General features: G+C 48.8%; 7 protein-coding genes across 7 annotated transcripts; 2 read left to right on the top strand and 5 right to left on the bottom strand.

The window, feature by feature from the left end:
- Nucleotides 1–274: 274 nt before the first annotated feature.
- Nucleotides 275–1,385, bottom strand: CDV56_106767 (putative C2H2 finger domain protein; the record flags this gene model as incomplete). Its single annotated transcript, XM_026760386.1, has 4 exons — nt 275–797; nt 853–932; nt 1,009–1,200; nt 1,332–1,385. 4 exons carry the CDS (start codon nt 1,383–1,385, stop codon nt 275–277), a joined length of 849 nt encoding a protein of 282 aa, XP_026613209.1.
- An 8,141-nt stretch (nt 1,386–9,526) lies between these two features.
- CDV56_106119 (3-keto-steroid reductase) lies at nt 9,527–11,780 on the top strand (the record flags this gene model as incomplete). The annotated part of the gene is made up of 3 exons (XM_026759738.1): nt 9,527–9,663; nt 10,313–10,369; nt 10,484–11,780. The coding sequence occupies 3 exons, from the start codon at nt 9,527–9,529 to the stop codon at nt 11,778–11,780; spliced, it is 1,491 nt and encodes a 496-aa protein (XP_026613208.1).
- A 913-nt stretch (nt 11,781–12,693) lies between these two features.
- On the bottom strand, nt 12,694–14,068 carry MPG1 (mannose-1-phosphate guanyltransferase; the record flags this gene model as incomplete). Its single annotated transcript, XM_026759590.1, has 3 exons — nt 12,694–13,839; nt 13,953–13,996; nt 14,062–14,068. 3 exons carry the CDS (start codon nt 14,066–14,068, stop codon nt 12,694–12,696), a joined length of 1,197 nt encoding a protein of 398 aa, XP_026613207.1.
- Nucleotides 14,069–15,387: 1,319 nt separating this feature from the next.
- Nucleotides 15,388–16,485, bottom strand: CDV56_105804 (uncharacterized protein; the record flags this gene model as incomplete). The annotated part of the gene is made up of 1 exon (XM_026759423.1): nt 15,388–16,485. One exon carries the CDS (start codon nt 16,483–16,485, stop codon nt 15,388–15,390), a length of 1,098 nt encoding a protein of 365 aa, XP_026613206.1.
- Nucleotides 16,486–17,265: 780 nt separating this feature from the next.
- On the top strand, nt 17,266–19,852 carry CDV56_105555 (i-AAA protease YME1; the record flags this gene model as incomplete). The annotated part of the gene is made up of 4 exons (XM_026759174.1): nt 17,266–17,445; nt 17,505–17,619; nt 17,677–19,394; nt 19,454–19,852. 4 exons carry the CDS (start codon nt 17,266–17,268, stop codon nt 19,850–19,852), a joined length of 2,412 nt encoding a protein of 803 aa, XP_026613205.1.
- Nucleotides 19,853–20,515: 663 nt separating this feature from the next.
- On the bottom strand, nt 20,516–22,455 carry CDV56_105356 (glycerol kinase; the record flags this gene model as incomplete). Its single annotated transcript, XM_026758975.1, has 4 exons — nt 20,516–20,785; nt 20,859–21,025; nt 21,086–22,080; nt 22,193–22,455. 4 exons carry the CDS (start codon nt 22,453–22,455, stop codon nt 20,516–20,518), a joined length of 1,695 nt encoding a protein of 564 aa, XP_026613204.1.
- A 3,524-nt stretch (nt 22,456–25,979) lies between these two features.
- Nucleotides 25,980–27,128, bottom strand: CDV56_104989 (DUF3429 domain-containing protein; the record flags this gene model as incomplete). Its single annotated transcript, XM_026758608.1, has 4 exons — nt 25,980–26,405; nt 26,465–26,689; nt 26,803–26,859; nt 26,913–27,128. 4 exons carry the CDS (start codon nt 27,126–27,128, stop codon nt 25,980–25,982), a joined length of 924 nt encoding a protein of 307 aa, XP_026613203.1.
- Nucleotides 27,129–27,259: the final 131 nt, after the last annotated feature.

Raw genomic sequence — 27,259 nt, 5'->3', positions numbered from 1 at the left:
GCAAGGGCTAAAATCAAGTGTAGATCAAGGGCAGTCCGAGTGCACGCGTAAGACAATTGCTCGAGATCTCGAAAACATCTAGCATCGAAGGAAAGTCCATGACAGCGTCGTGGTCAGCATCACACGACGTATGTGGGAGGAAGGTTGATTGCTGATTACTATAGGCGCAAAGGCATTGGGAAGCGCAGATGCCTGGGGTATCCATGTCGCAATATATCAAAAACGTAATGTCGAGAGTACATTTGCAATTCCAGGGTCAAGCTCGAAGGCCACATCAACCTACTCCGAGGAAACCCCAGTCTGTTCCTTCAGGTTGATTTAGGATTCGGGTCGGTTGTTTGTAGTGAAAATTGGGATTGTACGAAAGCATGAGGGGATGCCCTTCACCCATAGGCTGCGTAACAAATGTCTGCTGCTGCGGGAATCCCGGTGGTATATAGCTCTGGCGGGTTGTATCGTACCGCTGCTGCATAAGCTGCTGCATGTACTGTTGTTGCGCGTGCTGTACATCAAGCGGTGAAGTGACAGGGACACTCTGGGTCATCATCGGCGGCGTATCGTGTACTGGGATATGAGTCACTGGGAGACTTTGTTGCGGATAGAAGTCCTGACTCGGCGTCGAGGGCTGGTGATAATACTGTTGCTGAGCAAGGAGATACTGGTCGTTTGGGATTGGAGCAGCGACGGGGGCTTGGTAGGATTGCTCCGACATTGCATCCTCAGATGGCGGCCTGGTCATTGTTCCTGGCGGATGGGACCGGTGTTGATGCTTGGTTAAAGTGGTCTTGCGGCAGAAGCTGGGCCAGAATGTCAGAGGTCTTGCAGTGTTGGGTGCATCATCAGATTTCTTACCTTCTCTCGCATGTTGGCTCCTGGCAGATATAAGGTCGCTTGCCAGTGTGAATCCGCCGATGACGGGCTAAACTTGATGACTGCACATCCGTCAATCAGCGATAGCTCTTGGAACCAATGCCTGGTCAAAAAGTATGTCGGTAGCAATCCACTTACATCAGAGAAGGCCTTGTGGCAGCCTTCGTGATCACAGACATGAGGCTTCTCGCCAGTGTGTGTCCTTGAGTGTACAGTCAACGCACTACGCTGAATGAAACTTTTGTTGCAGTCCTTGACGGTACAGTGATAAGGTCGCTCATTGGTATGTATCCGGTAGTGTCTGCAAAGATCCGATTTGCGGTTGAAAGACTGAAGGAGGAGAATGATAAACCATTGGTCAGCGCGAATAGCTTCATAATAACTGCTGGTATCATGATTTCCCACAGAATAGGAACAAATGAGGGCGGGAAACGCCTAATAAGAGACAGAGGGAAGCTCACCTTTCCACAATGCTCCCAGGAACAATTGAAATCACGTCCAACACCTGGAGCCATGGTTGTTGCGATGTAGCGATATGACCTCAGAAGATATCCAAAAGAAATTGCTCTGGCACGGATATGATATAGGCGGGGTTGTGATTCGACTTGGAATTGTCAAGGGCAAACACGAGAGTGAGGAGATAAGCAGAACTGGCAGGTCGAGACGGATGTATTAGGAAGGATTATGCCAGTGAGATAGATGTCACGGATTCTGAGGTGAAGACAAGCATGGAGAGAGTACTATCCAAGAAAATAGTGGGCAGATAATGAGGAGGCAATTAAACAGAAATCTGACTGGGAGACGCAGTAGCAGATCAAAGGGGGACAAACAGATGATGAGGGACAAAGAATGAAGAATAATGTTAGAAAGGGTAAGGTAGTATCAACCCAAGGCTGAGGATATTCAGCTTTGATACTTGAAAGTCAACCAGTCGAGACAATCAAGAGAAAAATCCACGAAATGATTGACCGATGCGCTGACGGTACAAGCAGGAGATGATGAGTTGATGGCGAGATCGGATGGGATGATGCTTTCAATTTCAGGTTGAAGCATAATAAGACCAGTGTCGTGATAGTGGTAGGTAGTGGTGGTGGTGGTAATAGTTGATATTATATAGTCGAACAACAACAAATAGAAGACATCAAGGTTGTCTGGTCGGGTGGAGTTGTAACGCACTGGTGATACGGGCGGGTGTCTTTTTATGCTTCAACAACACTTAAGAGGGACTGCTGTCAAGCCAGGTAGAACTAATGATAAATAGGTACTCCCAAATGATCGATAGAGAACAGCACTGGAACACTCAAAGGGAAATAAGAAAGTATCCAGATATTGGATGGAAAGGGGGAGGTAATAAGGAAAATGGAGTAAGAATAAGAGGGAGTGGAAATCGAGAGGAAGTCCAGGACGATTTTCAGTGTCTCTGAATTCTCAATTTTCATTTCGATTTTTTTTTTAATTTTCTTTCTTTCTTTTTTTTTTTTTCTGTTTGATCATTTTTATTTTCTAAGGTAGGTAGTGAGCAGGACGTACAGCATGTATTTTTATCAATAGGTAATAATGTACTCCGTACATCAAAATAATAATATTATTATTAGTGTGCAAGTTGCCTTCACAAGTTCCCATAGGTACCTCAGGCCAATAACCAACTGCCATTAACCAAGGCTATCTAAAGTGGACAATTAGACTTGGCAATTTACCCCGGAAGGCTGGTGGCCGCTAGTAGGAAGGACTTGAGCAAGTATCGAGTCAGCTATCCTAAGGTACGGGCTCCGGAGTACCATAGTATTATCGTTAGGTAGTAGTAGATGGATACCCTTGTAGGTACTGCGATAGATATAACTTGGATATTAATGGATCAATGGAACCAGACCACAGAGGAAGACGATGGGAAGGAAAGAAGAAGCAGGGATCAGTTGGGACGTTTTTACAGGAACATTACCATACTCTAGGGTCGACGAGAATGACAAGGCTGGGGTACCTTTACTCCAGTCCATAGTCAGGGATCCTCAATATTATCCTGGTATTGTCTTTATACAGATCGTAGAAAGGAAGCAAAAAAAAGAAAATAAAGAGAACATTGATACACAAATCCCAGGTACCTACATCCTTCTAGATAGTCAATGAAGATGGTCATACAGAGGCTGCTTGTCTACAAACTACATACATATGTAACTCACTTTGAGGTACACCTAGCTGTATCCTTGTACCTACTGATAATACCATATCAGGAAGCTCCTGATAGTGACACCCATAGTTTCAGAGGGATTGGAGACTGCGGTGGGAGGTTAAGTACGGGACACTAAACTAGTAACTTTACCCTTCCGGTCAGTTATCCAAACTGCTCCGTGGACCCGACCTAGACCTACTGTAGATACCTTTACCTACTCTACTAGCGCCCTGGTACGGAGAACATAAGGGCTCTTGAGCGCTATCACTGCTAAGAGTGCTAACTACTGAACAGTGTTCCGGTCAATGCCATTTGGCGGGGATTAGAGGTATCCACCCGGGTCCCAATACCCACCTAGGCCTTCTACAGACCAAGTCAGAGAGTACAGTATTAGCCAATGGAGAATGGTGGCTTGGTTAGGAGCAATACGGAGTAAATTCGCATCAAATGGAAACTAGGCCTTGGAAGAAACTTGAGCTAGCGCAATTGAGGCCTAGTCTCGCTGCATGGCGCAATACAACACACCTGATTGTCCGATTCACTTCCATGTATTGTATGCACGGTAAGATTTTCAATACAGCCATGGATACCTAGATATGTTTCGACAATACATACTCCGTACCTTACATCTGTAATTACTGCCTGCCTGATAAGACCCGCGGATGCTTGTAAACTTGTGGGCTCTGTTGTTGATGCGACTATGTATTTCCATATCCGAGAACGATTAGACTGTGTCATGAACGGGCTTCATGATCATAAGATGTTGTTTTAAGGTTCAATCGAACAGAAGAGGAGACTACTTTAGCTTGTTCAACCAGTTTGGAAGGAGCCTGTAATTTGTAGGGAAGGGGGTCTATCTAGTATTATGGATGGTACTCCGTACCTCTTCTGTAGTCTGTACCACCCAGACTTAGTTCCTTGAAAGCCTTGCCATAATCCATACCTATGCACTCGGAATGCTTGGAGTCAATCTCCCACTAGCGGATAAAGGTGTGTCAAGCTCAATCCAATGCGTTCTTACAGAAAAGCTAGGTGATTATTGTTGCTGCTCGTCGGCCGAGACGCAGTTTGAAGAACAAATTTCAAGCAATACAAAAGCCAACCTGAGGCAGACAGCAATCGCAACTACTATGATTGAAGCTCTCGCAAAGAAAGGTCGAGAACAAGAAAGAGCAGACATTGACAGTCCCAGCAAGGGATAAAGAATGGCCTTTCTGACTTGAGTATGAAGAACAGATCGGCACCCTATCCGAGAACTTGCGAGTAATAATAACTTATCTGCCTAGGGATTTCTAGATATCAGTATCGCCATTGTTCCTGCGAATCAACGACGTTCTCAATTGCCTGAATTTGATAGTGAAATGAGAACTTACAACTGACCATCCTCGCTCTGCCAATTGAACAGGTTTCAGTCTGCGACCCTGCATAACATTTCACACGTGGTCTATCGAGATATTGAGGATTTGTGTATCAGGTATCTACGGAGTTTACCGATGCCTTCCTTGAAGTCGGTCAGAAGATAAAGGTCTTCCCGTTGCCAAATGGCCAACTCTAGACCTTGAGTAGAGTCTTCGTTGCCACATAGCAAGAAATTACTGTGTTGACGCCATATGGCCTCACAAAATTGCATGTTTTCAATCCTTTCATCAAAGCATTCACTTAGTCTAGGGGCCAACTGTTAGGGCCGTGGATGGCATTGCTGCCCATATATTTGAAAAGAAAAGAAAAGAAAAGAAGTGGTGGGTATTCAACTGGTAGGGAGATTGGATACAGACATCATATGCTCACTTGTGCCTGAAGGGATGATACATCTCACCTTTATCGGCGGAAAGTTCTCCATTCTTGTGCTTTCCCAGCAGTCTCCAATGTTGATCACAACTTTATATAGATTGTACAGGTGTACAAAGTATATCAGGGTACCTCCACACTACTCTTGAAGATGGATGAGGAGGCAGCCCTGGAGGGTGAAAATGACAGATCACCACCGCCAGTCAAATGAAATTCTGCGCCCTAATCCACGCGTAGTGCGTAGTGCGTACCCACAAATTGTGAGAAGCATGGTCTTCTGGAATGTGAAGATCTTTCTCGAATTGACTCTCGTGAAGTTGCGATACAATCTAATTTGCTCGGTGTCTGGGTATTCGGGGATTGAAAAGTGATGCCTGCGAGGGGTACTACCTAACTACAGAGTACGGGTTAGTACGGAGTACAAAGTAGGTACTACTACAGAGAACAACTCTTGTTGATTACTCTGTAGATCCCTCCCTTATTTCGCTGTCATCTTTCCTGCTCTCATATGAAGCCGTCTCTTGAGTTTCTTATGATTCGAGTTTTAGGAAGAATCTTTTTCGCGTTGGTTTCGGTCATGAAGCGCAAAGGAAGGGTCGCGGCCTGAGGAGCGGTTTACAGCAGTGTACCTGCTCAGTAAAGTAGAGGATGGCGGCTTTGGGTCGTGTTATTGTGATGAGGGTGTTTGCTTTTTCTTCTTAATGCTCCTGCCTTGTTTCAGGACATAGACTAATGGAAATTATTTCCAACCAGCGATGACTAGTCGAAGGTGATCATTTGGGCATGCGTACCTCAAGCTTCTCAGATACCATGTGTGAGGTTTCAACGGAAAACAATCCAACGACAAATGCAAGCGTGCCTTATGCTTGATGAAGACACCTTCCTTACTGGCTTCTAGTCTTGAGTAGACAGTGTATGTGTGTCATTGTCCCTATCCTCAGACAGCAATCGAAAACCCCGGCAACCTGCATCTGGGAAACCGATTGACTTGACAGCCACCCGACATTACCTCTCCTACTAAGAGTTATCATACTCTAAAGTGGAGCAATATAGTGCTGTGCCACAGCTTATCAGCAATTACAAATCGTTGTCCTCGAAATCCTTTTGCGAACTCTGGCATGGAAACCCGTCAATGAAATGGCAGTATCGGCATAGATGCATCGTGCTCGCGCTGCAAGTATACGTAGCGCGCTGATCTCTACATGGAGATTTCAAGGGGCTGAAAGAGCGAAAGACATTCGAAGCATGATTGCGTCTGATTGGGTCCAATGCAAATAGATGCGAATAGTCTCACGATGAGGAGGCTTGATAACTACCTAAGGAGATAGGTAGAGTCATTGCTCGCTTAATCATTGCCGAGGAAGAGGTTCTCTAGTCACTAGTCTACGTCATGGATGGTGCAAAGAGAGATGTTTTTTGATTTACCTCTGAGGCACAGATACCTCTCTAGACTGGACGATCAATGGTTGGCCTTTGGAAAATTCGCTTCCTCTCACCATCTGCTGGTCTGCATTATATGACTAACTAACAAAGTTATTGCAATGGGATGTGTTTCATGGGGAGAGTTTGTGCTTTATCTATTGAATGAACAAAAGAGGAGATTTCATTCTGTTGTGATTGCAACTGCATGATGGGCCAGCCTAACTACTACCTACAGAGCTAGGTAAGTAGGTACCAGTTGTCAGATTGCTCTTCCACCTATGTCTGCTCATTTCATCTTCTTCTGCTGCTTCTTGTTAGCCATCTTTCGATCCTTTTGTCATGAGCAAAGATTCTCCCCTGCGATCCGTCCTCTTTCGCTTATGCCACTCGTCTTATTGAACGGTCAGCCATCTTCATATGAAAGCGGGCTGAACCTAGAAGCAGTAATCAGTCAGGTCTAACAATACCCCGCATTTTGCGATCTCTAGCTTGTCACACGCTATCAACTTACTGTACAAGAGAGGACTTGCCGCTGCAGCCACATTCGTCCTCCCTTCCCATCGGTCTGTCCTGGAAAGATTGAGCCGAGAATCAAGATATACTCAATCATCCACTTTCTCCAGTGGGAATGCACTAAAGGCTTTAGTTCTGGGCGAAACTAGATACTACTCCTGTTTCACAAGCATGCATTCAGACATTTAAATGGCCTGCGGACCCCTTGCGTCGACACCCAATTGACAGAAACCAGGCCGTTGAGTACGGAGAAAGTACTGTACTTGCCTACTTGCTCTTTGCCCTGCCCTCCAAGAAGGATGTGGCTTAATATTAAAGGATCTGAATGGCCACACAAAATCCCTGGGACACAGCAGCTTCTCTGCGTCTCTCCCAGGCCATCGAATGCTGGTATGCATGGGCTATCCGTTAGTGCGATGCCTAGGGAACATGCTAATGAAGCACCTTCCCCTCTTCGTCTCAATGATGCGAGACATGCATTGCTACACCAGTCATGCATCGCACTACTCGACATCCTGGCCAGCGTATGAAAATCTCCGACTTGCAGGGATCTTATAGACTTATGCACTATCTCAGGTGTATTATGATTATAATTATCTAGGCCACCATCACACAAAGACGACCAGTTCGGCTCGGCATCCTGGCCAGCGTATGAAAATCTCCGACTTGCAGGGATCTTATAGACTTATGCACTATCTCAGGTGTATTATGATTATAATTATCTAGGCCACCATCACACAAAGACGACCAGTTCGGCTCGGCCTTTCCTGATGAGGGATTTCACCAGCTGTCTGTCACAGCAGCCACTGAGATGTTCATTGCAAGCCTCCCAACCTTTCTTCATCTGAACAGGCACAGGGTTACAGTTGCAACGGGCTCTCTAATTATTGATAATGGACATAACCTACGACTTCAGGCACTGTTTTGATGATCTATGTTCGGAACATTTCTCCAAGTGTCGGTGAGGCGTCTGGATAAGCGAGCACAATCTATCCAGTTAGCGAATCCGCCGATTCGAAGGAATCTTGGCCCCCTTGCAGGCATTGGCAGCGACAAGTCCCTCTGAAGATATCGATTGAAAAGGCGATGATTATCCTCCAATTTCGGCGGTCGGACCAGTATGGAATGGTGGAAGCGCCATTGGGAGTTCAAGACTTCCAAGAAAGCTGATTGAGGCTGAAAATATATTTCAGCCATGTTGGTCACATCAACAGCGCCACATGTTGTTAATGTGTCTGCTGTCCACTCCTTTGCCGCGAAGGTATCTCTTCTCCAATAGACATCATACTTGTCCTGTTGGTGGCTGAATCTCAGTTGGAAAACGAAAACTCAAAAGGGATGAGGACAGGTAGCGTACTGCGTACATCGCCATCAGGATCAGCAGTATCTCGTTACTAAGAGCCCATATTTGGAAGAAGTACTCGAGCTTCCGTAGCAAAGGTCCTGATGCTGACGAGGAATTCTTGTGGAATACGACTGTGTTGTGTTTTACAATACGCTTCGCTTCCAATCTGTCGGATCCCAGGGGGCCACCTGATCTTCTCTAGCCTTCTCATGGGCTTGCTCTTAATATCTCGAACACGGGGGTTCTAATATGACAGATATCGAACGGAATGCGGATGGCTATCATCCGATTCGACTCGATCGTGGTTGAACAGACTGTGGCAGCAGGTTAGGTGTTCCATCTCTCACACTACCACTGCTCCTAAGTACCTTCTTCGTCGTCTCCTCGCTCGTTCTCTTCATTCAAATCACCATGTCTAGCCTCATCCAAGCTTTGATCGACTCAATCGCTTTATTCAACCGCAACACGGGATCTACTTCCGAGGCCTTGTCGTCCTCAGCACTGAACAGAGACTGGGATTGATGACAATCCTTGATAGCGCAAAGGATTTGGCTAGAACCTTGGTCACCGCAGTCCACAATCAATTTGAAGTAAGCATAACAGTTGATTTGAGGGCTCGCATTTATCCTAAGGTTTGACATTGATTGTAGTTGTACTGTCACGGGATGGCGAGAAGAAATTTTTTTCATTTTGGCTCAAACCTGATGATCCTTCGCATCAATTGCTTGAACTGACTGGTGCGAGAGAAATGCAGAACATGATATCATACCCTATACATCCCCCTGCTCGACGTCGCACCATTTCCTACTCTGGTAAAACGGCCGCATTGCCCTGGGATCTCGACGGATTTTTCTTTCCCTCGCCATCCGGAGATCATCCAATTTACCCGTTGAACCAAGACGCTACCACATTGGGCTGACCGATTGATGGAAATTTCTAAATTTATGCATGCAGGTCCTGGACGATGTCACCTTAACTATATCGCATCGCCGTCTTGCCACTTGACAGGGGGAACTACCATGGCTTACACTATTAAGGACCAGATCGGTTCGATTCAATAAACATGGCTTCACAAGCAATTCAATGATAGGGACCTCGGAAGAGCCGTCCCGTTCGCTTTCATTCGACGGCCGCTTGGTACACTGTATTGCTTCAATGCAACTCTGCGCATATGCCCAATGGCCGCAAACCCTCTTCGTTTTATGAGAAATGATCTCATACCTTATGAGCCGAAAATCTGGGAAACAGACGGTGATTCCTGATTGAGACGAAACGTGCAAAACGTCGCATATCAACTGTACTCACCGAGTACAGAACAGGGATTCACATCCTTGCGCATCGTTGAGACGACGCAGCATTCCAGCCCCTCTATGAGTCCATGGATTGAGGTATTATCCGCAGATGTTAGAAGCGAGTCGAAAATGTTAATTGCATCGTTATTATGTCGTGAGCACAACGGTGCGTTAGGGATGCGTAGCAAGTTCTGGTTGGTTCTTGCTTATATTGAGGCTGCCAAATACGAGTTTTCCAGGGTCTCTCAAGATCAAGCGTCCATCGAGTGAGTCCAGACATTGTCACGTTGTTTACTTATGCTGACCTCGATGGATCGAGTTGAGGTATGCTCATGCGACAGACCCGTTTTTCAACCAATTGATGCAATCAATGGTAATTGGCATAGAACGCCATGGCTGCACTCCCTGCTTCGAGTTGCTCGTGACACACTGGAAGATAGGATGCCACAACGGGATAGGAAGCCTTTTCGTTTGTCCACCTGACTTACATTTACCATGATTCGTCCCTCAAAATTAGGCGTAGCCCGGTGCCAGCGCAGAAGTTTGCTGGATTTGTGGTTTTGTCGAGCTCATGCTTGCGATGCACTGTGGACTTTTGGACATGCGCTCCGCGTAGAGTCCTCAGCTATGTTCATATACAAAGTGTAATGAATGATCCTTGCGAACTGGGATATGAATGTACGATTATTTGCATTTGAGTGATCATGAAACAGAAAGTGAAGGTGAAGACCGACAGCCCAAATGGATCGCTATCACATGATCTCGTTGAGCGGGAGACCAGCGATAAACAATTTTCTATCGTTTATCTTTGAAGAAGGCAGGTTTGATAATCACATCGGCCACTACAGTACGCAATTGACAAACCGCCATCGCAGAAATACTCGCGCTTAGAGGATCAGACTACATGTCTGACAGGGGTTCCGAGAATGACCTGCAAGACAAGGTCTTTGTCTTGGTAACCGGTGCCAACAGGTATTGTACATTTCTCCGCATCCTTCCCAGGGGGTGACTTTCCCATCGCGTGCCCGTGGTTCATCGTTTCCTGACGTATTGTTCCTCCCCTTGGTTGCAATTCTCTCGTTACAGTGGCCTTGGTTTCTCAATCTGCTGTCGACTGGTGGATGAATTCTTGAAATCTCACCGACATCCTCACCAGTCTCTGACCGTCATTTTCACCACCCGGAGCACCAAGAAGGGAAATGACACTCTCCTCCGCCTACAGGATCACCTTCGCGGCGCCTCTGCCTCTGTCTCTGCTTCCGCCGCAGCATCATCGAGAGTCACCTTTGTCCCCGAGAACGTCGACCTGTCGAACCTCGTCTCCGTCCGCGCCCTCTCCCGCCGACTGAACCAGACCCTCCCCAAACTCGATGCGATCGTGCTGAACGCCGGCCTCGGCGGATGGACGGGCATCAACTGGCCCAAGGCGATCTGGGGCGTTATGACAGACCTGGTGCACGAAGTCTCCTGGCCGTCGTTCAAGATCGCGCCCGCGGGAATGGTAACGGATCCGCAGACCGCACTGGGCGACGACAAGGAACCGCGTCTCGGCGCGGTCTTCTGCGCCAACGTCTTCGGCCACTACATGCTAGCACACAATGTCATGCCGCTGCTGCGACGGTCTGGCCAGCACCACGGGCCCGGCCGCGTCATCTGGGTCTCCAGTCTCGAAGCGACGGCGAAGCACCTCGACATCGACGACATCCAGGGCCTCCGGACCCTGGCCCCCTACGAGTCCTCAAAGGCGTTAACCGACATCCTGGCTCTGACGTCGAATCTCCCCAGCACAGCGCCCTGGGTTAAGAGCTTCTACTCGGTCGACAAGCAACCGGAGCACCACCAAGACCACCAACAAGAACAAGAACACCCGCACCCGCACCCAAACATGTACCTCTCCCACCCCGGCATCTGCGGCACGGGCATCCTCCCGCTTTCCTGGCCCCTCTTCTACTCAATGCTCGCGGCATTCTGGCTAGCCCGCCTCCTCGGGTCCCCCTGGCACACGATCTCCACCTACGCGGGCGCCTGTGCCCCCGTCTGGCTCGCCCTATCCGCTCAGGCCGTCCTCGACGACGCCGAAGCGCCGTACCTGCGCAACGGCGGGGGGAGAGCGAAATGGGGCTCCTCGTGTAACAGTCTCGGCCAGGACCGGCCGGCGTCCACCGAAGTCGATGGGTGGGGGTATGGTGGCGTGGTTGGGCCGGCCGTCGTGGACAGCGACCGGTCTCGTCGCCGGAAGAGGGGCGCGACGGACCTCACTGCGGAAGAGAGAGAGCAGTATGAAGATCTGGGCAGGAAATGCTGGCAGCGCATGGAAGAATTGAGGATTCAGTGGGACGGACTTCTTGACGAGGCTGAGGCCCAGGCTGGATCCAAGGCCTGACCAGCATTCTAGCCTATTCCATAGGGCTTTCCTCTTCTTCTTCCTCTTCTTCCTCAAATCCTGTACTTTTCCAGCTCTATAGCTTGCTTAATGTGTAATTGTACATCCACACCACTCAGCGTGGTTATTCTGAGACTTACCCGTTGTCGTCAATAGGGCCTTACTCTGTATCGATAATAATGCAGACTCGGACATACTTCGGAACGATGATCACCTTTATATCTGCCTTCACTATTTACATTCCAAGAAACCCCATGTCCACGTTTATCATTAAATCAGGTGTAGTATTATTCCTTTTGCCCACCACCCCCAAGAAAGCACAAGCGGAGCGAGGAAGAGAACGTGAAGCAAATAATCGACAAGAAGAGAAACACAACAAGAAACAGCTTCGAGCTGGGCGAACTGGGAAGATTATATCATCGAACGCGGCTGCTTTTCAGGTTGGCAGAAACCGGCGAGGATGAAAGTCAGGCGAGGGGAAAGACGACTAAAAGGCTCTAACAAAAAAAAAAAAAAAGAAAGAAAGAAAGAAAGAAGAAGAAGAAGAGCCCGTCGCGTAGGCATGCCTTCACCGTCAAGGCTATGGGAGGTGCTGAGCTACGGGTACGGAGGAAACAAAAGAAGACGTAAAGGTTGCTGCACTGCTGTGTGCCTGGTGCGAGGAAAAGCTGAGTGGAGAAGAGGCGAAAAGCATTGTACCCAAAGACTTGCACCAGACTCAGCCGACCGATGAGCCAAGCTTCAGTAACGCTTGAATAGAAGTGAAGAAAAATGACAACCACAATAACGACTCCGGTTATATGCATCTGGGTGATTGCGAGGTAGGTAGAATCAATCGAGATCGAGGTAAATTAGGACATGTCGGCATTAGAAGGAGGAAATCACATGATAATGGCGGGAACTGTGCATTGCGTTAGTTTTTGCGATTCGTAACGTCCGTACAAGGCGAGAGAGGAAACATACCATCGATGTTCTGCTTGATGCTCTTGTGAGGCAGAATAGAGCCGCCATTGACATACACCTCGTCTGCAATGGTGACATCGTCACCCAAGACCGTGACATTCTCCAAGCGAGCCCACTTGCCAACAGAGCTGTTCCAGCCGACAATGGTCGACTTGATCCAGGCGTGGTCCTTGACCTTGCTGTTCTCCAGGAGCACACAGCGTTGCAGACGCACACCATCACCGACCACAACGTTGGGACCAATGACTACATTGGGGCCAATGCGACAGTTCTTGCCGATCTTGGCCGAGGGGTCAACCATGACGTTGCCGCCATAGACGAAGGGCTCGCTGTTGGGAGCCAGCAGCTTGGAGTTACGCTTCGCGAGCGAGGTGAGGTAGAGGCAGGTGCCAGTCAGGAAATCTTTGGGCTGACCGACATCCATCCAGAAACCCTCGAGGTCAAAGGAGTGGAGCTGGCCGTCACTGCAGATGGCGGGGAATGTCTCCTGCTCGATGGAGGTGGGACGAAGTTCAATGCGCTTGAGTACACTGGGGTTGAGGATGTAGATACCGGCGTTAATGCGGTTACCCACGAACTCGACTGGCTTTTCGACGAAACGATCAATGCGAGAGGGGTGGTTGGGCTTGTGAACCACGACACCGTACTTCGAGGGCTCGTCGACCTTGGTAACAACAATGGTGCCCTCGTCGCCATGTTTCTTGTGGAACTCTGCGAGCTGCTTGAAGGGGTAATCACAGATGATATCGGAGTTGAGGACGAAGAAGGGAGAGTCGTCCTTGCCCAAAATCTTCTCTGCCAACTTCAGGGGACCGGCGGTACCGAGGGGTTCGGACTCGACGGAGAACTCGATTCTGACGTTGTACTGTTCCTCATACTGTAGACGAATACCACAATTAGCCGCAGGAACGTGTGTCAAGCTGGGGGGGAAGAAAAGAGATCGGTGTACCTTCTTGAGGGCCGCGACCATGACATCCGGGCGGTAGTTGACGGCCAGAACAATATCTGTGACACCAGCAGCAGCCAAGCTCTCGACCTGGTGAAGAATCATCGGGCGGTTTCCAAATTCCACCAGGGGTTTGGGAAGGGTCAGAGTCTAGCATTGAAAGACAATTATGTTAGCATCAATTTGATGACTTAGAGATCCAGGAGAAATCAAGAGCTGTGCTTCATGCCACGAGCTTCAACTGCGGGGGGAGGAATGCTCACCAAAGGGCGCAGACGGGTACCGAACCCTCCGACAAGAATGAGAGCTACAATCGAAGAGTTAATCTAGAGTAACGCATTGACACTGGATTGCAGATGGACAAATTCCTACCCTTCATGATGATGATTGATTAGATAATGCAAGGAAGATAGATCAACGAAGAAGTATTAGAAGCTGGTAGAGGAGGTATATGTTTTGCAACGAGTGTCAGGAGAGGACGAGGGGTTGTTGAGGGAAAAGAGAAAAAGGAAAAAGGAGGTCCCGCAGGCAAAGAATGTTAGAAGCAAAGTCGACGACAATTAAGAACCGAATCAATGCCGGTTCTTGAGATTGCTGTACGGGTCGAAAAGATCGAAGATAGGTAGAGAAGTCAAAAAAGGATCGAGAAGCAGAAGCTCAAGTCGCAGAAACGAACACCTGGCGTTGTTTCTTCCTTAATAAGGATAGATAGCATAACATGATTTTCCCGATTGTGAGCAGAGGCACTAAAAAGTACTCTAGCACTACTACGACAGCACTACTACTACTACTATGACTGGATGGTCAATGTATGGAACCACTAAGGCATGGCTTATGGAACAGTACGTACCTTACTTTGACCCATGAATTGGCAATTCCACATGAATCAATGCCACTTACCTTGAACAGCCGGTAAGGACTTCCTGGGAGTTGCACGTTTTCAGCGAGAACGCCACTGGCAGTACTCTGTATGGATACCTCTCTATTATCTTGACTCTTAAGACTGGCAAGTTTAAAAGGGGGATAATAATAAGTAACTCCTCTTACTTAGGAACAGGCCCAGAACCACTGGATCAGGTGCTAGGTGGGGCCCCCCAATGCCCCTTGATATATTTGGTTTATATTAATAGGATATTGCATATCTAGGTAGGACTCAATGACTGTTCCATATGGTTTGAAACAACGACGTTAATAATAATGAGTAGATACAGTCTGACTCTGAACAGAATCAATATGAGATTTCTACTTTTCATCACATTTGCATATGTCTTGAACTCTCAGTGTATGAGTATAACAAATTGATTAGGGACTGCAATGATTGGGGTAGCCGCATCGGGCAAGGCACCTGGGGAATATGGACGCCCCTGAACAAAGTACGGACTACGGAGTAGACCAGTTGATGCTTCTTGGGTTACATGCAACCCCTTCCTTCATTTTAAGCTCCTTTCTTGAGGATCTTTCCCTAACTCGATACTATCTACAACACTACAGGCTTCGTATTAGTTAATTACCATCGTTACATGTTAAGATACCCCTGTTATTCCGTACCTAGGTAGGGATAGCCACATATCGTTATTGGTGTTGGGTTGACTTCCTGTTGTCAACCATGTGATGGAGGCTCTGACTTGGTCCTTCATTCACTATTTCAGATCTTTCAGTCCTTCAGGTTTATCAATTGACAAAACATTTCCAAGCCCATTAATCCTGGGTGTCTGGAGGCAAAGGCTGCCCACGTTTCCTTGAGGCTTGAGGCCCACCGCCTACTCGATCCGGTGCAGTGTCTACAAACAGCCGGATCCACTCCCGCACTTTGCACACCTTCATCAATGGCAGATCATCATTCTTGGCTTCATCGTCTTTGGAGGTTTGGAGGCACCTTGCACTGTAGATTCCTCCTGCATCCGTTGCGTCAATCCGCTGGCGGTGCAACAAGTCGACCTTTGTAACCCCCCTGCCCACACTCTGCCCATATACCCGTCCTCGGAATGCGCTCAATCCTACCATGCGCAGGAGAACAATGTCTCGAGGCCAAAGACTGGACAAAGACGTTCGAAGCTTTTGAGCCTCGATGTCACATCGGCCAGTGGCATTTGTTTTATCTCCCGGGGGCAGCCAGAAGGTAACCCCGAATCCTGTTCTTGTCTCGTCGCCCACCACCACTTCAACGAGATCCAGCTCCCTTTTCCACTGCCGGGTCACTATGCGGCGTGGATGATGAATTGCGATGATGCCGACAATCAGGTTTACCGTCATTGTCTGAGGCACAATCGATTGTAGATATGTGGCGCTGGGAATATCCTTCAGGTCACTGAGGTACCCTTGGATCGGTAGAGAACCCACTTCTGGCGCCTCTCTGTCACTGGTCGTTGCAACGGATGTTCCTGTACTGTCTGCCCACAAGCCACTCTCCTGCATCGAGTCTCCCAGGTGCGCTCCAGGTACAGAGATCTCAGACGTCTCGTGCACCGCAAAGGAATGGTCGTAGAATTGAGAGATTGCCGAGTCATCTGGCGAAATTGATGATACGCCATTTAAGGGCGTGAGATCTTGAGTTCTCAAAAATATAGCATGTCTGCCTGGTTCGAACAAGGCGTTTTCTCGTTCTTGCTCTTGAATCTTCAGATCCTGTAATAGCCTCCATTTAACAGCATGAGGTTCTGGGACAGGCCGATTCACTTGATCTTGAACATCTGGACCAGAAAATGGAAATATAGGGCTGTCGAACAACCCATCCTCATCCCAGCAGAGGCTCTGCTGCGTGGGAGCACCCATGAGGAAAATGAGTTTGGTCGACATTGCTAGTAGTGCCCATATGAGGGAAGTGCTTCAAGCAGATAATCAATGGGCATGGCTTTCCCACACAGTATATATAATATCTTTGGAAATAGCTTGTAGGGAACTGCTGCTGTGGCTTCGAGCCTAGTCCCCTCAGAAAGACGAAATAACATGATATGTCCAAAAGCAATGTTCCATCACCGCACAGCAGGAAATGCAGTCATGGCGAAGTCTGACAGATCAGAACCACGGATGGCAGACGATCGACCGTGTTGTACAACGCTCAACATACGGTTAACTAGTTTGGCAACGACAATCAACCACTTAGATTACTCCGACAGCAATGTCAATAATAATGTGAGTCAGAAGACAACATAATACCTAGTCTATTGCCATTGCCCCGAGAAATGAGAATTGATGGAAGTTGGAAATAAGCAAGAGAACACAGCCTTGCTGCCTGAGGCATAAAGTCACATGACTGAAGCAAGCTACGGTAGCCCATTCAGGCCGCAGTGGCAATATCCACACGAATTTCGCCGCCGCATCACTTGGCCGACATGCGGAGTACGAACTACTCATCCCTCATCTTAGCTCGCATTCGCCATCGTTTGAAATTCATTGCGATGGCACTCATCCCGATCAAAGAATAAGCTATTATCTATACCGTCTTCTTACCTACCACTCTTCGTGCGATCAACATTGATTGCTGCGGCCTAGTGCCGCTCTAACTCCGGACAACTATGGCTTTCCAACTCCCGGTCTCAAGACCTGTAAGAGTTCCTACAGTTCCTTATGCCTCTTATGGCATCTATTCTGACTTCCGCCTCTTCACAGAACTTTGCGACCGTCACGTCCGATCTCTGGCCTTCGATGTCAAAGCTATTAAATGCGCCTTGGACTAGCATCGAACGCTCGGCCACCTCCGGATCTCCTACAACCCAACGACTGCCCCAGCGGACGCTTGGGCGAACCGAATCAAGTGTATGCTTCTATTGTGCTCATAAGTGTTTCCTGAGTGATTTATATTGACAATAAGCTAGGTAACTGGCCGGATTCCGCTGCCTGAGTGCCTGGACACAGTATCCCTTGAGGCTTTGAACTCGAACGTCATGCAGCGACCTGTGCAATATGGGTTGTCTCGGACTTTTCTAAGAGGTACGCTGATTTTATCGTCCTCCATGCATATCGGGATATTAACTTGTGCCATGAAAGATTCGCTCTGGAGTTCTGCGACTGTATCCCGCCGTCCTCATGCGTCCCATTTCGCTCGATCATATTCCACGCTACCCGCCGCCCTGAATCGGTCTCGCCAGGCTGCGAAGCCTGACGGTCTTTCGAGGCTCCAACAACAGCGGTTCATGTTTGGAGGCCCATCTCACAGTTTGTTAGCGCAGAAGGAGAAGACCGCGAACAACAACCCAAGCAGTGTCAACGCACAGAACGCTTTCTACCAGGCTCTGCTCCGAGCGAACATGCCAGCTATCGTTGTCGAAAGATACCGCAGCGGTCACTTTGCAAGTAACTCATTGTCTGAAGCTATTTATCTGAAAGCGTTGCAGCGTGTCGGTGGCGCCGATTCCGCAGCGGCACCACCCATCCCAGGCCAGAACCAGAATCTCAACCCTGAGCAGCTGCAGGCCATCGGTCAAGCCGTCGCCGCACGGAATCATGGTAGCCAGATCGGACTGGCGACGAAGCAAACCGGTACTGGGGCTAAGGAGGCTCCCCTGTATGTGGTTGTCGAGGAGTCGCTGGGCAGCGCTGTCTTTCGATGGGTCAAGTTTCTGCTCTATTTCGGCTTCTTCACTTACATCTCTCTCGTCATGATCACCATTCTTGTCGAAACAACTGGCGTCCTAAAGAATATCAAGGGTCCGCAGAGCAATGAGGCTCAACCCCAACAACAGACGGTTCGATTCTCCGATGTACACGGATGCGATGAGGCCAAGGAAGAGCTCCAGGAACTTGTCGAATTTTTGTTGAACCCGGACCGATTCTCTTCGCTTGGCGGCAAATTGCCAAAGGGTGTGCTTCTCGTGGGACCTCCTGGTACAGGAAAGACCCTGCTCGCCCGTGCTGTCGCTGGAGAAGCTGGTGTTCCCTTCTTCTACATGTCTGGTTCCGAATTCGATGAGGTGTATGTGGGTGTCGGCGCCAAGCGTGTTCGTGAGCTCTTTGCACAAGCCCGGAACAAGTCGCCCGCCATCATCTTCATTGACGAGTTGGACGCCATTGGTGCCAAGCGAAATGAGAGAGATGCGGCTTATGTGAAGCAGACTTTGAACCAGCTGCTTACGGAGCTCGACGGATTCTCGCAGACTAGTGGAGTCATCATCATCGCCGCAACTAATTTTCCCCAGCTGCTTGACAAGGCTTTGACACGACCAGGCAGATTCGATCGCAAGGTGGTCGTCGGACTTCCGGATGTTCGGGGTCGGATGGACATCTTGAAGCATCACTTGAAGAACATCCAGATTAGCACCGATGTCGACGTTGCAGTACTTGCGCGCGGTACTCCTGGCTTTTCTGGTGCCGACCTGGAGAATCTTGTCAACCAGGCCGCCATCTACGCTAGCAGAAACAAGAAGCCCAAGGTTGGACCCAAGGATCTCGATTGGGCCAAGGACAAGATTATGATGGGCGCAGAGGCTCGCAGCAGGATCATCCAGGATAAGGACAAGCTTCTGACTGCCTACCATGAGGCCGGTCATGCTCTCGTCGCTTATTTCTCTCCTTCGTCTACGCCATTGTACAAGATAACCATTGTTCCCCGCGGAATGGCGCTGGGAGTGACGCACTTCCTGCCTGAGATGGATATGGTTTCCCGGAACTACACCGAGTACCTGTCCGATATCGACGTCTCCATGGGCGGGAAAGCAGCCGAGGAGCTGATTTTCGGTCCTGACAAGGTCACAAGTGGTATTTCGGCGGTAAGTTCTATTTTCGGGTTTTCGAAAGTATTTTCAACGGTCACTAATGTTCTCTGCAGGATATTCAACAAGCCACTGAAACCGCATTCACACTGATCACCCGATTCGGCTACTCGAAGAAACTTGGCAATGTCGATTTGTCGACCAACTATGATAGTCTATCATCTGAAACCAAGCAGGAGATCGAAGCCGAAGTGCGACGACTGGTCGAGGAAGCGCGGCTGCGTGCCACCAAGATTCTGACTGAACGGAGACACGAACTGGAACTCCTGACCAAGGCACTGATCGAGTACGAGACACTGACGAAGGAGGAGATGGAGAAGGTTCTGAGAGGCGAGAAGCTGGACAAGATGGAGTCGGTACCGTCGGCTCCGCTCAAGCTGCCCGATGCTCTGCAGACCGCAAAATTGAATCATCCATCCACCCAGGCCGAGGAACCCTCGGCCGCCGCCGAATAAATGTACTCTTCATCTCTTCCATCACTAACTCCCCTCTACCGAAAATCAGGCGTCGCATTCTCGACGAATTCTGTGTTCTCCATATCTCGATCACTCTATTTCCTTGCTGTATTTTTCTTCTTTCCTCGGTCGCGTTTCTGACTTTTTCGATGCTTCTCGTCTTTTTGATATGAAGTCTCAAAATAACAGTTGTTGCATATGAGGTGTGGCACATCGGTTCGAAGGATGAGCGATCAATGTACTGTATTGCACATACATATAACATATTCATCTGATATCAATGAAATTGTGGAAAGTTGGGCTTTTGGATATCTGCTCGTAGGAATTACATCTTGCCTGAAAACTAAATTGTCTGACCAGCACACTACAACCAAGAAGCAGAGACGAGACTGCACAAATCTGTTTTGAATGGTATGTATATAGAGCTATCCGTAGATATACGGAGTATATAGGTGTAGTGTGGGAGTATGTACTGATGATAGCGGGTATCCAAGAAGAGACCTAGACCTCCACCATAGAAATGGACCTATTGACCACTGACCAAGAAAGATGCCACGATGCCATAACCCCAAGAAGACGAAAACGGAAACGCTCAATCGCAAGTACATCGCACACAATCATCACAAGATATATATATATGTATATATATAGGGATAGATATCGTCACTCTTGGCCCTCGGACTCGATCTCGCTCGTGTCCAGCCAGCCCCGGGACATCTCGACGGCCTTGGACCACTGCTTGTACATCCGTGCGCTCTGCACGGGCGAGATGCGGGGTGTGAAGGTTGTGCGGTTGGCGCGGTTCATGTCCTTGAGCTCATTGAATTCCTTCCAGACGTCGATGGCGAACCCTGCTGCGATGGCGGCGCCCAGCGCGGTAGTTTCGTGCATGGCGGGGCGTTCGACAGGGATTTGGATGATGTCGGCTTGTGTCTATACGAGTAGCAAAATGTCAGTTTCACTAGCATCGTGATGCGGAAAGCTTTCTTATTTTTCAAAGACGTACCTGCATGCAAATGTCGGAATTACTCATACCGCCGTCCACGGCCAATTCCGACAATTTGTGCCCACTGTCCATTGCCATGGCATCGAGAATGGCCTTTGTCTGGAAGCAGGCCGCTTCCATGGTCGCGCGAGCAATGTGTCCGCGCTGTGTGTGTTGCGTGATGCCAACTTCGGTGATGTTAGCATTACGACTTGGTCAAAAGGGTAGAATGCGTTCATGGGACTTACAGATGGTTCCCTTGGCATCATCGATCCAGTAGGGGGCGAACAGACCACTGAAGGCAGTGACAAAGACGCAACCTCCACTGTCGGGAACAGTTGCCGCAAGATCACTGACTTTGCGCGAATCACGGAAGAATCCGAGGTTGTTCATGAGGAAGGAGATACCACTTCCGGCGACGGCAACACTTCCTTCAAGAGCATACACCGGCTTTCGATCTTTACCCAGCTGGAAGCCAACGGTGGCAAGTAAGCCGTGTTTCGAGATGACGGGTTTCTCACCGACGTTGTAGAGCAGGAAGCAACCGGTACCGTATGTGTTCTTCGCTGTGCCCGGTGTGAAGGCGCAGTGACCGACCAAAGCTGCGGACTGATCGCCCAGGCAACTGGTGATTGGCACGCCAGCAAGAGGACCGAACCGGACGTATCCATAGCCATCTGGGTCTGACGAGGGAAGAATCTTGGGGAGCCTGATCTTCTTCCGGTCGATATCAAAGAACTTGAGCAGTCTCTCATCATATTCCAGGGATTCGAGATTCATGAACATCGTCCTGGATGCGTTGGTAACATCGGTGACATGACGACCACCTTCGGGCCCGCCGTTGAGGTTGTACAGAAGCCATGAGTCAACAGTGCCAAAAGCAAGTCGTCCTTCGTCATAGGCCTGCCTAACTTTGGGGCTATGGCGAAGAAGCCATACTAATGAGACGGAAGAAGGGTATGTGGAGAGAGGGAGACCGCAGATACCCGGTAGCTCATCCGCCCCTTCTTGCCCTTTAAGCTCTCGCACGAGATTCTTGGTTCTGGTATCAGGCCATGCGATCGCGTTGTGCAGCGGTTCGCCAGTTTCCCAGTCCCAGCAAAGTGCCGTCTCTCGTTGACTGGTGATCCCAATGGCTTCAATATCTGATTTGCTGTGGCCTAGAGCCAGGAAGGTCTTCATGGCTTCTTCAATGCATGTGTAAACGGAATCCACCAGTTCGAGGGGATCGTGTTCGTGCCATCTAAAGGAAAAAAACAAGAGAATGGTTAATCACAATCCACGAAGCAGAGAACAGCCGGACTGGAGCGAGTGACTAGAAATATCTCTAGCAGCGAAGACAGAATGGACCTTACCCTGAATGCTCGTGGATCTGGCGAAATTCAGTCTGATATTTGGCCACAGGAACACCTGTGCAATCGAAGATGATAAATCGTGAACTGGTAGTACCCTGATCGATGGCGCCAATGAAGCGGTCTTTCAGGTTGTCGCCTCGGCGGCTTTCGTTCTGGAGTATTGAGCGGTTGCCGTCATGCGATTGATAGGCGGAAATATCAAAGTGAGACTGTTGCTCTTCAACGGCATTATCAAGCTCGGACAGATCGAAAGGGTTTCTCATTGTGTCGGTTGCAGTGGGTTGATGTTATATATGTAGAAAGAGAAGAGGGATGTATATATATATAGAGCTGTCGTCTTCTCCCTTTCTAAAGTGGCCAGTGGAAAGGTAGATGGCAAGCGAGATTGAGGAGACTGGGGATTGGTGCAGTAGGAGGAGTAGTAATTGTTGTAGTAGGTACGGGACTGGTGGGAAAATTTACAGTCCCAAATCTGGTCTAACTCCGGTCTATAAGACAGCGAAGAGCATGCGAGAGAGAGAGAGAGAGAACGAGAACGAGAGAGAGATGGTCGATCTCAATCTACAAATGAGGAGAGGTGGCGGTGCGTGGTACGCGGGGCGAAAGGCGCTCTCCTTGGACAACGTTTGAAGAGTAGCAAGACTGGTTTTGGTGACGTATAGGTGACTCTTGGGGGGCGGGGAGGAGGGATGGTGGTGGTTGAAGATCGGAGGATATTCGGGTGGAGTGCTGAATAAGGCAGAGGATCTTAAGAGGCTGCCTTTCCTGCTCTGGATTATGATGATGTTGTTGGAAGACGATTAGGTATTGCCTATTACCTATTATGTTGGAGGATCCGGTTTGTCTGGCAGAAGGAGGACGATGAGGTCACCGGTTGAGTAATTGAGTGTGGTTTATTTGGCGGGATGTGGGGTGGAGGAGTTCGATTAGTATACTGTACTACTGTATTAGAAGGAAAGAGACAGAAGAGAGGATAGAGAGGATAAGAAGAAGAAGAAGAAGAAGAAGAGGAAGAGCTCAATCAATTGATTCAAGAACACTCATCAGGACGAGGGAGACTCTTTATCCAAGGGAGTGGATCTTCCTCGTTATTTTCTACATGACCGTGCTTTACCTTCAGGCTTACAGGAAGAGGACTAGATCAGGTACCATACGGAGTAGAACACTCTGTAACTCGACTCTGTAGACTAGGGACTAATAATGTACTACTACTACTACTGCCTGGCTTCAGGATAAAAGGCAGGAGAAAGTCCGTCCGTTCATCCATGGCGGAGAAGTGGGTGCGTGGGGGACAAATCCTATTCTTTTCTTTTCTTTTCCTCTGTTGTTTAACTTGTTGCTTCTTCCAAGCTAGTTTTTTTTTTCTGATCAGACGACCACCTGTATGGAGTACTTCGTCAGCATTGACATTTCCCCTTTCTTACGCAGTATCTAGTACCTAAAGTGCTACTATCCCCTTACTTCGTCCTCCAATCCTATCTTGTCCGTCCTGATCTTTATTTTCATCCGAACTCTTCTAGTCTCTAGCTTATTCCTACCTCTGAATGCTATCTGTTTTCCAGAAACCGACAAAGAATGCGTCTCTGGATGTGGTTACAGACCTCCAGAGGCTCCAGGTCAGAATCGGCAAGGTATCCGAAATCCGATATGGAGCTCTAGACCTTCTGAACGCAGGTTTGAACCAGCCAGATACTCCATAAAAGCCACTAAGAATAGTTTCGGACTTGCACATGACATCGATCCAGACCCATCGGTTTTGTAAATTCCTGGACTTCTTTCCTAGTATCCAGAGAGGGAGAGCTACTGAGATATCATCGAGCAACTGCAGATATTCTGGTTTCATTAAATAAGCTCATTTACAAACTCAATTCATTCGGATTCAGAGACAGAGGTAGGTACATCTGTTAAACAGCGCCTCGGATCTTATTATTATTGTTTGGTTCTTTCGGACCGTCAACTATCTATCTAGCCCAGTCCGATGAATGCGACTAGTCTTGTACTGCAGAGTGCAGGCACATGCAGATCCAGACACAGCCTTCTGGAACTCATCCCTTTACTTCCTTACTCCGAAGCAGATCATAAAACCTGCACCGAGATCAGGACCAGAGAGGGGCCCTCCTGTTCGTCCTCCGCTATCATCATTCAGATAAATTGTCGATCAAGCACATGTATGATGTGCCACATGACAATGTTCAATTTTCTTCTCGTCCGACTCTAGTATTATGATCTAGACCCCACCATTCAATTATTAATTTCTTGCTGTTCGGTCTGTAAAGTCAAGTACACGGTATGGCAACCCTCCAATTGGACATGCTCTTTTCCGTACATCGGCATCTATCCCCTGTTGTAGAATCTAGATTGCTTCTAGTGCACAGAGAAGATCCAAATAAGCTAGGGAGATATCCCGGGCGGCGAAGGGTCTAGGAACGGTTCTAACTTCTGGCACAGTGGCAGCCCGTCTAGCGCTGTGATTTATGGAGAAATTATTGTCAAATCCGGATACCCGGTTCGGCTATTTTAGTCCTGGTCTCAGGACAGAATCTCTATATACTCCGTAGAGCCGGAAGATTTGGCTTGGACACAAAGCATTTGAACGAGGGTCAGGCATCTATCTATCTAGCCATGGATATGACTAAACAGAAGAGGTTGATAAGTGCCCCTCTTCTATTACGTTGGTACGGAGTACTACCAGTAGATAGACAGTAGTTATGGCCCAAACTTTGAGGACGATTGTGACGTCTTTGGCCACACTTAACCCTGCTTACCCTTCGTTATTCTGCACCCAATACGGAGTACCAAGAAACAAACTGTTTTACCTTTGGATCATTGCGCAAGCAAATTGACTATTGACGCTGCAAGGGTAGATCATCCCTCAATCGCTGTCTATCAAGAATATCCTCGTGATCCTCGAGTCAAAACAGAATGCAAGAACAAGTCTCAAAGAAGCAAGAAAAAATAGACAAAACGAAAAGAAAAAGAAAAGGAATGCTGGCACTGGCACTGGCACTGTAGTAGCGGCAGATGCACAGTTCGGCCTAGTTGGCCAAAACGGACGGTAGTACGGGACCTACAGGCAGTCAGGCACTCACGGGACGGAATCGTTGTTCTCCCTTAAGCGGGCCGAGTCCGACATACCTTCCGCACTGAGCTTTGGACTTTGGGAGTATGCCTGATTTCCTGTATGCCAACTTGCCAACGTAGAATGATTGACACTTCGCCCCTCGCAGCCCAGCACTAGGACTATGGAGTATTTCAGGGTTTCTGTTCCAAGGCTTCCACAGAACTCTAGATAGATAGTCCATTAACTGCAACTCGTCATCAAGGCTTTTGACTGATCACGCAGCATGTCCCTACTCATTTCTACCTTAGTCTCTACCTTTTCCTATCTCTTCTGGTAATTGTGCTCTGTATCTTTAGATCTAATTGAACCAATCAAATGGACTCGGGTTAAATTCTTCAGACTAAACCATCTACGTTGATGTTACCCCTCTTCAGCTGAATCGAGCAATTTTCGAGAGAATAAGCCTAGACCTACTCTCTACAGAATCCAATCGAAGTTCAAACAAAAGAAAGCACCAGCGTCCGCCAGGTCGTTGAATTCGCATGTAATCTACTAAAACTCGATCAAAACAATGCGACGTCTTCCCTACTGTCACATTGGGCTGCCACAGGCAGCCCGGGATATCCCCTCCAACCCCTGATTTCCCCCTCCACCCTCAAAGGTCGTATCAATTTCTATGAGCATCTCAAAATGCAGAGTATCACAAGTATCCGGCAAGTCCGTCATTTACTCAGACTCCTCGCCGAGCTCGGCGCGGCGGCGAGCATTAGCCTCCTCCCTCTCCTTCTTCTGCAGGAAGAGCAGAGCGTTGATCTTGTCGGTGATCGTGTGCTCCGAGCTGATGGTGTTGGCGATCTGCTCACGGCCGATCAAGCTGGCGACAATGCTGGCCCCGACAACGAAGGTCAGGACGAAGCGGTACATGCCGTACCAGTGAGGAGCACGGCCGTAGGCAGCAGCGCGGGCGTCGTTGTAGTACAGGAAGGTGAAGGCGAAGAACTGGCTGATCAAAGCATATTCGACGGGAAGGAGCAGAGTGGGCCAGGCAACGGCAGGGGCGATGACACCGGCAGCGTAGCGCTTGTAACCGAACTTGCCACCGTATCCGGCCCATTCGAGACCCCAGTGAATAGCTCCAAGGAAAGACAGGATCTTGAGGATCGCTTCGCGTCAGATAGGGAGCTTGCACAGCCAGACAAATTCAAACTCACCACAGCACCGTAGCCGACCTGGATAGGCTCGAGCATGTGAAGCATCAGCTCAGCAGTCTGGCCGGAGAAGATGAGGCCATCGCCGGTGGCAGTAGCGCGGTTGATCTCGTAGGAAAGGTAGACAGTCTCGAGGGAAGTAGCGAGGTAGGGGATGACACCAGCCATTCCGAGATAGAGAGCCTCCTTGGGGGTTCCGTCAAGGCTGAAAGTGTCCTTGATGACTTTCTGAAGGTCGTCAAACGCCAGTTTTTAGTAATATATCCCATGCATAACCCGTAGGCATGGCAGGCTCCCGTCATAAATGCCTGTCCGGAAGTATGTCAAAAAAACGGACTTACCGCCTCGGACTTGATACCCGCCATCACGTCAGTGTCCTCCTCGGCAACCTTGTCGTCCTGCAAACAAACATCAGCAATTGACCAAAACCCACGACATGAGCAGCACTGACCTTGGGAACGCTGGAGGCATAGCGGACAAGCGCAGTGGTGACGGGCTTGCGGGTAGCCAGGGCCAAGCTGGACGAGGTTGGGCGAGCGGGAAAACGAGCGGAGGACGTCAGGTGAGCCTTCAACACATTGTTGGAGAGAGTCGAGCGGGCGACCGAAGCATTGGAGCTAGAAATAGCCCTGAGGACAGAGCGGGCAACCGAGTTTCTGTAGAGCATGGTTGACTGGGGTAGCTAATTTTTTCAGATGTTTGGTTAGTGATGAGGTCTGGAAAGCTCGGATAGGCGGGATATAGCCGGCACAGAACCCAATTGAGGCTGGAAAGTGCTACAAAATAGCCCGAAAGGCA

The sequence above is a fragment of the Aspergillus thermomutatus genome (genome assembly GCF_002237265.1).
Source record: "Aspergillus thermomutatus strain HMR AF 39 chromosome Unknown NODE_137, whole genome shotgun sequence".
Lineage (NCBI taxonomy): Eukaryota > Fungi > Ascomycota > Eurotiomycetes > Eurotiales > Aspergillaceae > Aspergillus > Aspergillus thermomutatus.
Note: the sequence above shows the minus strand (reverse complement) of the source record. Positions and strands in the feature narration are given on the sequence as shown.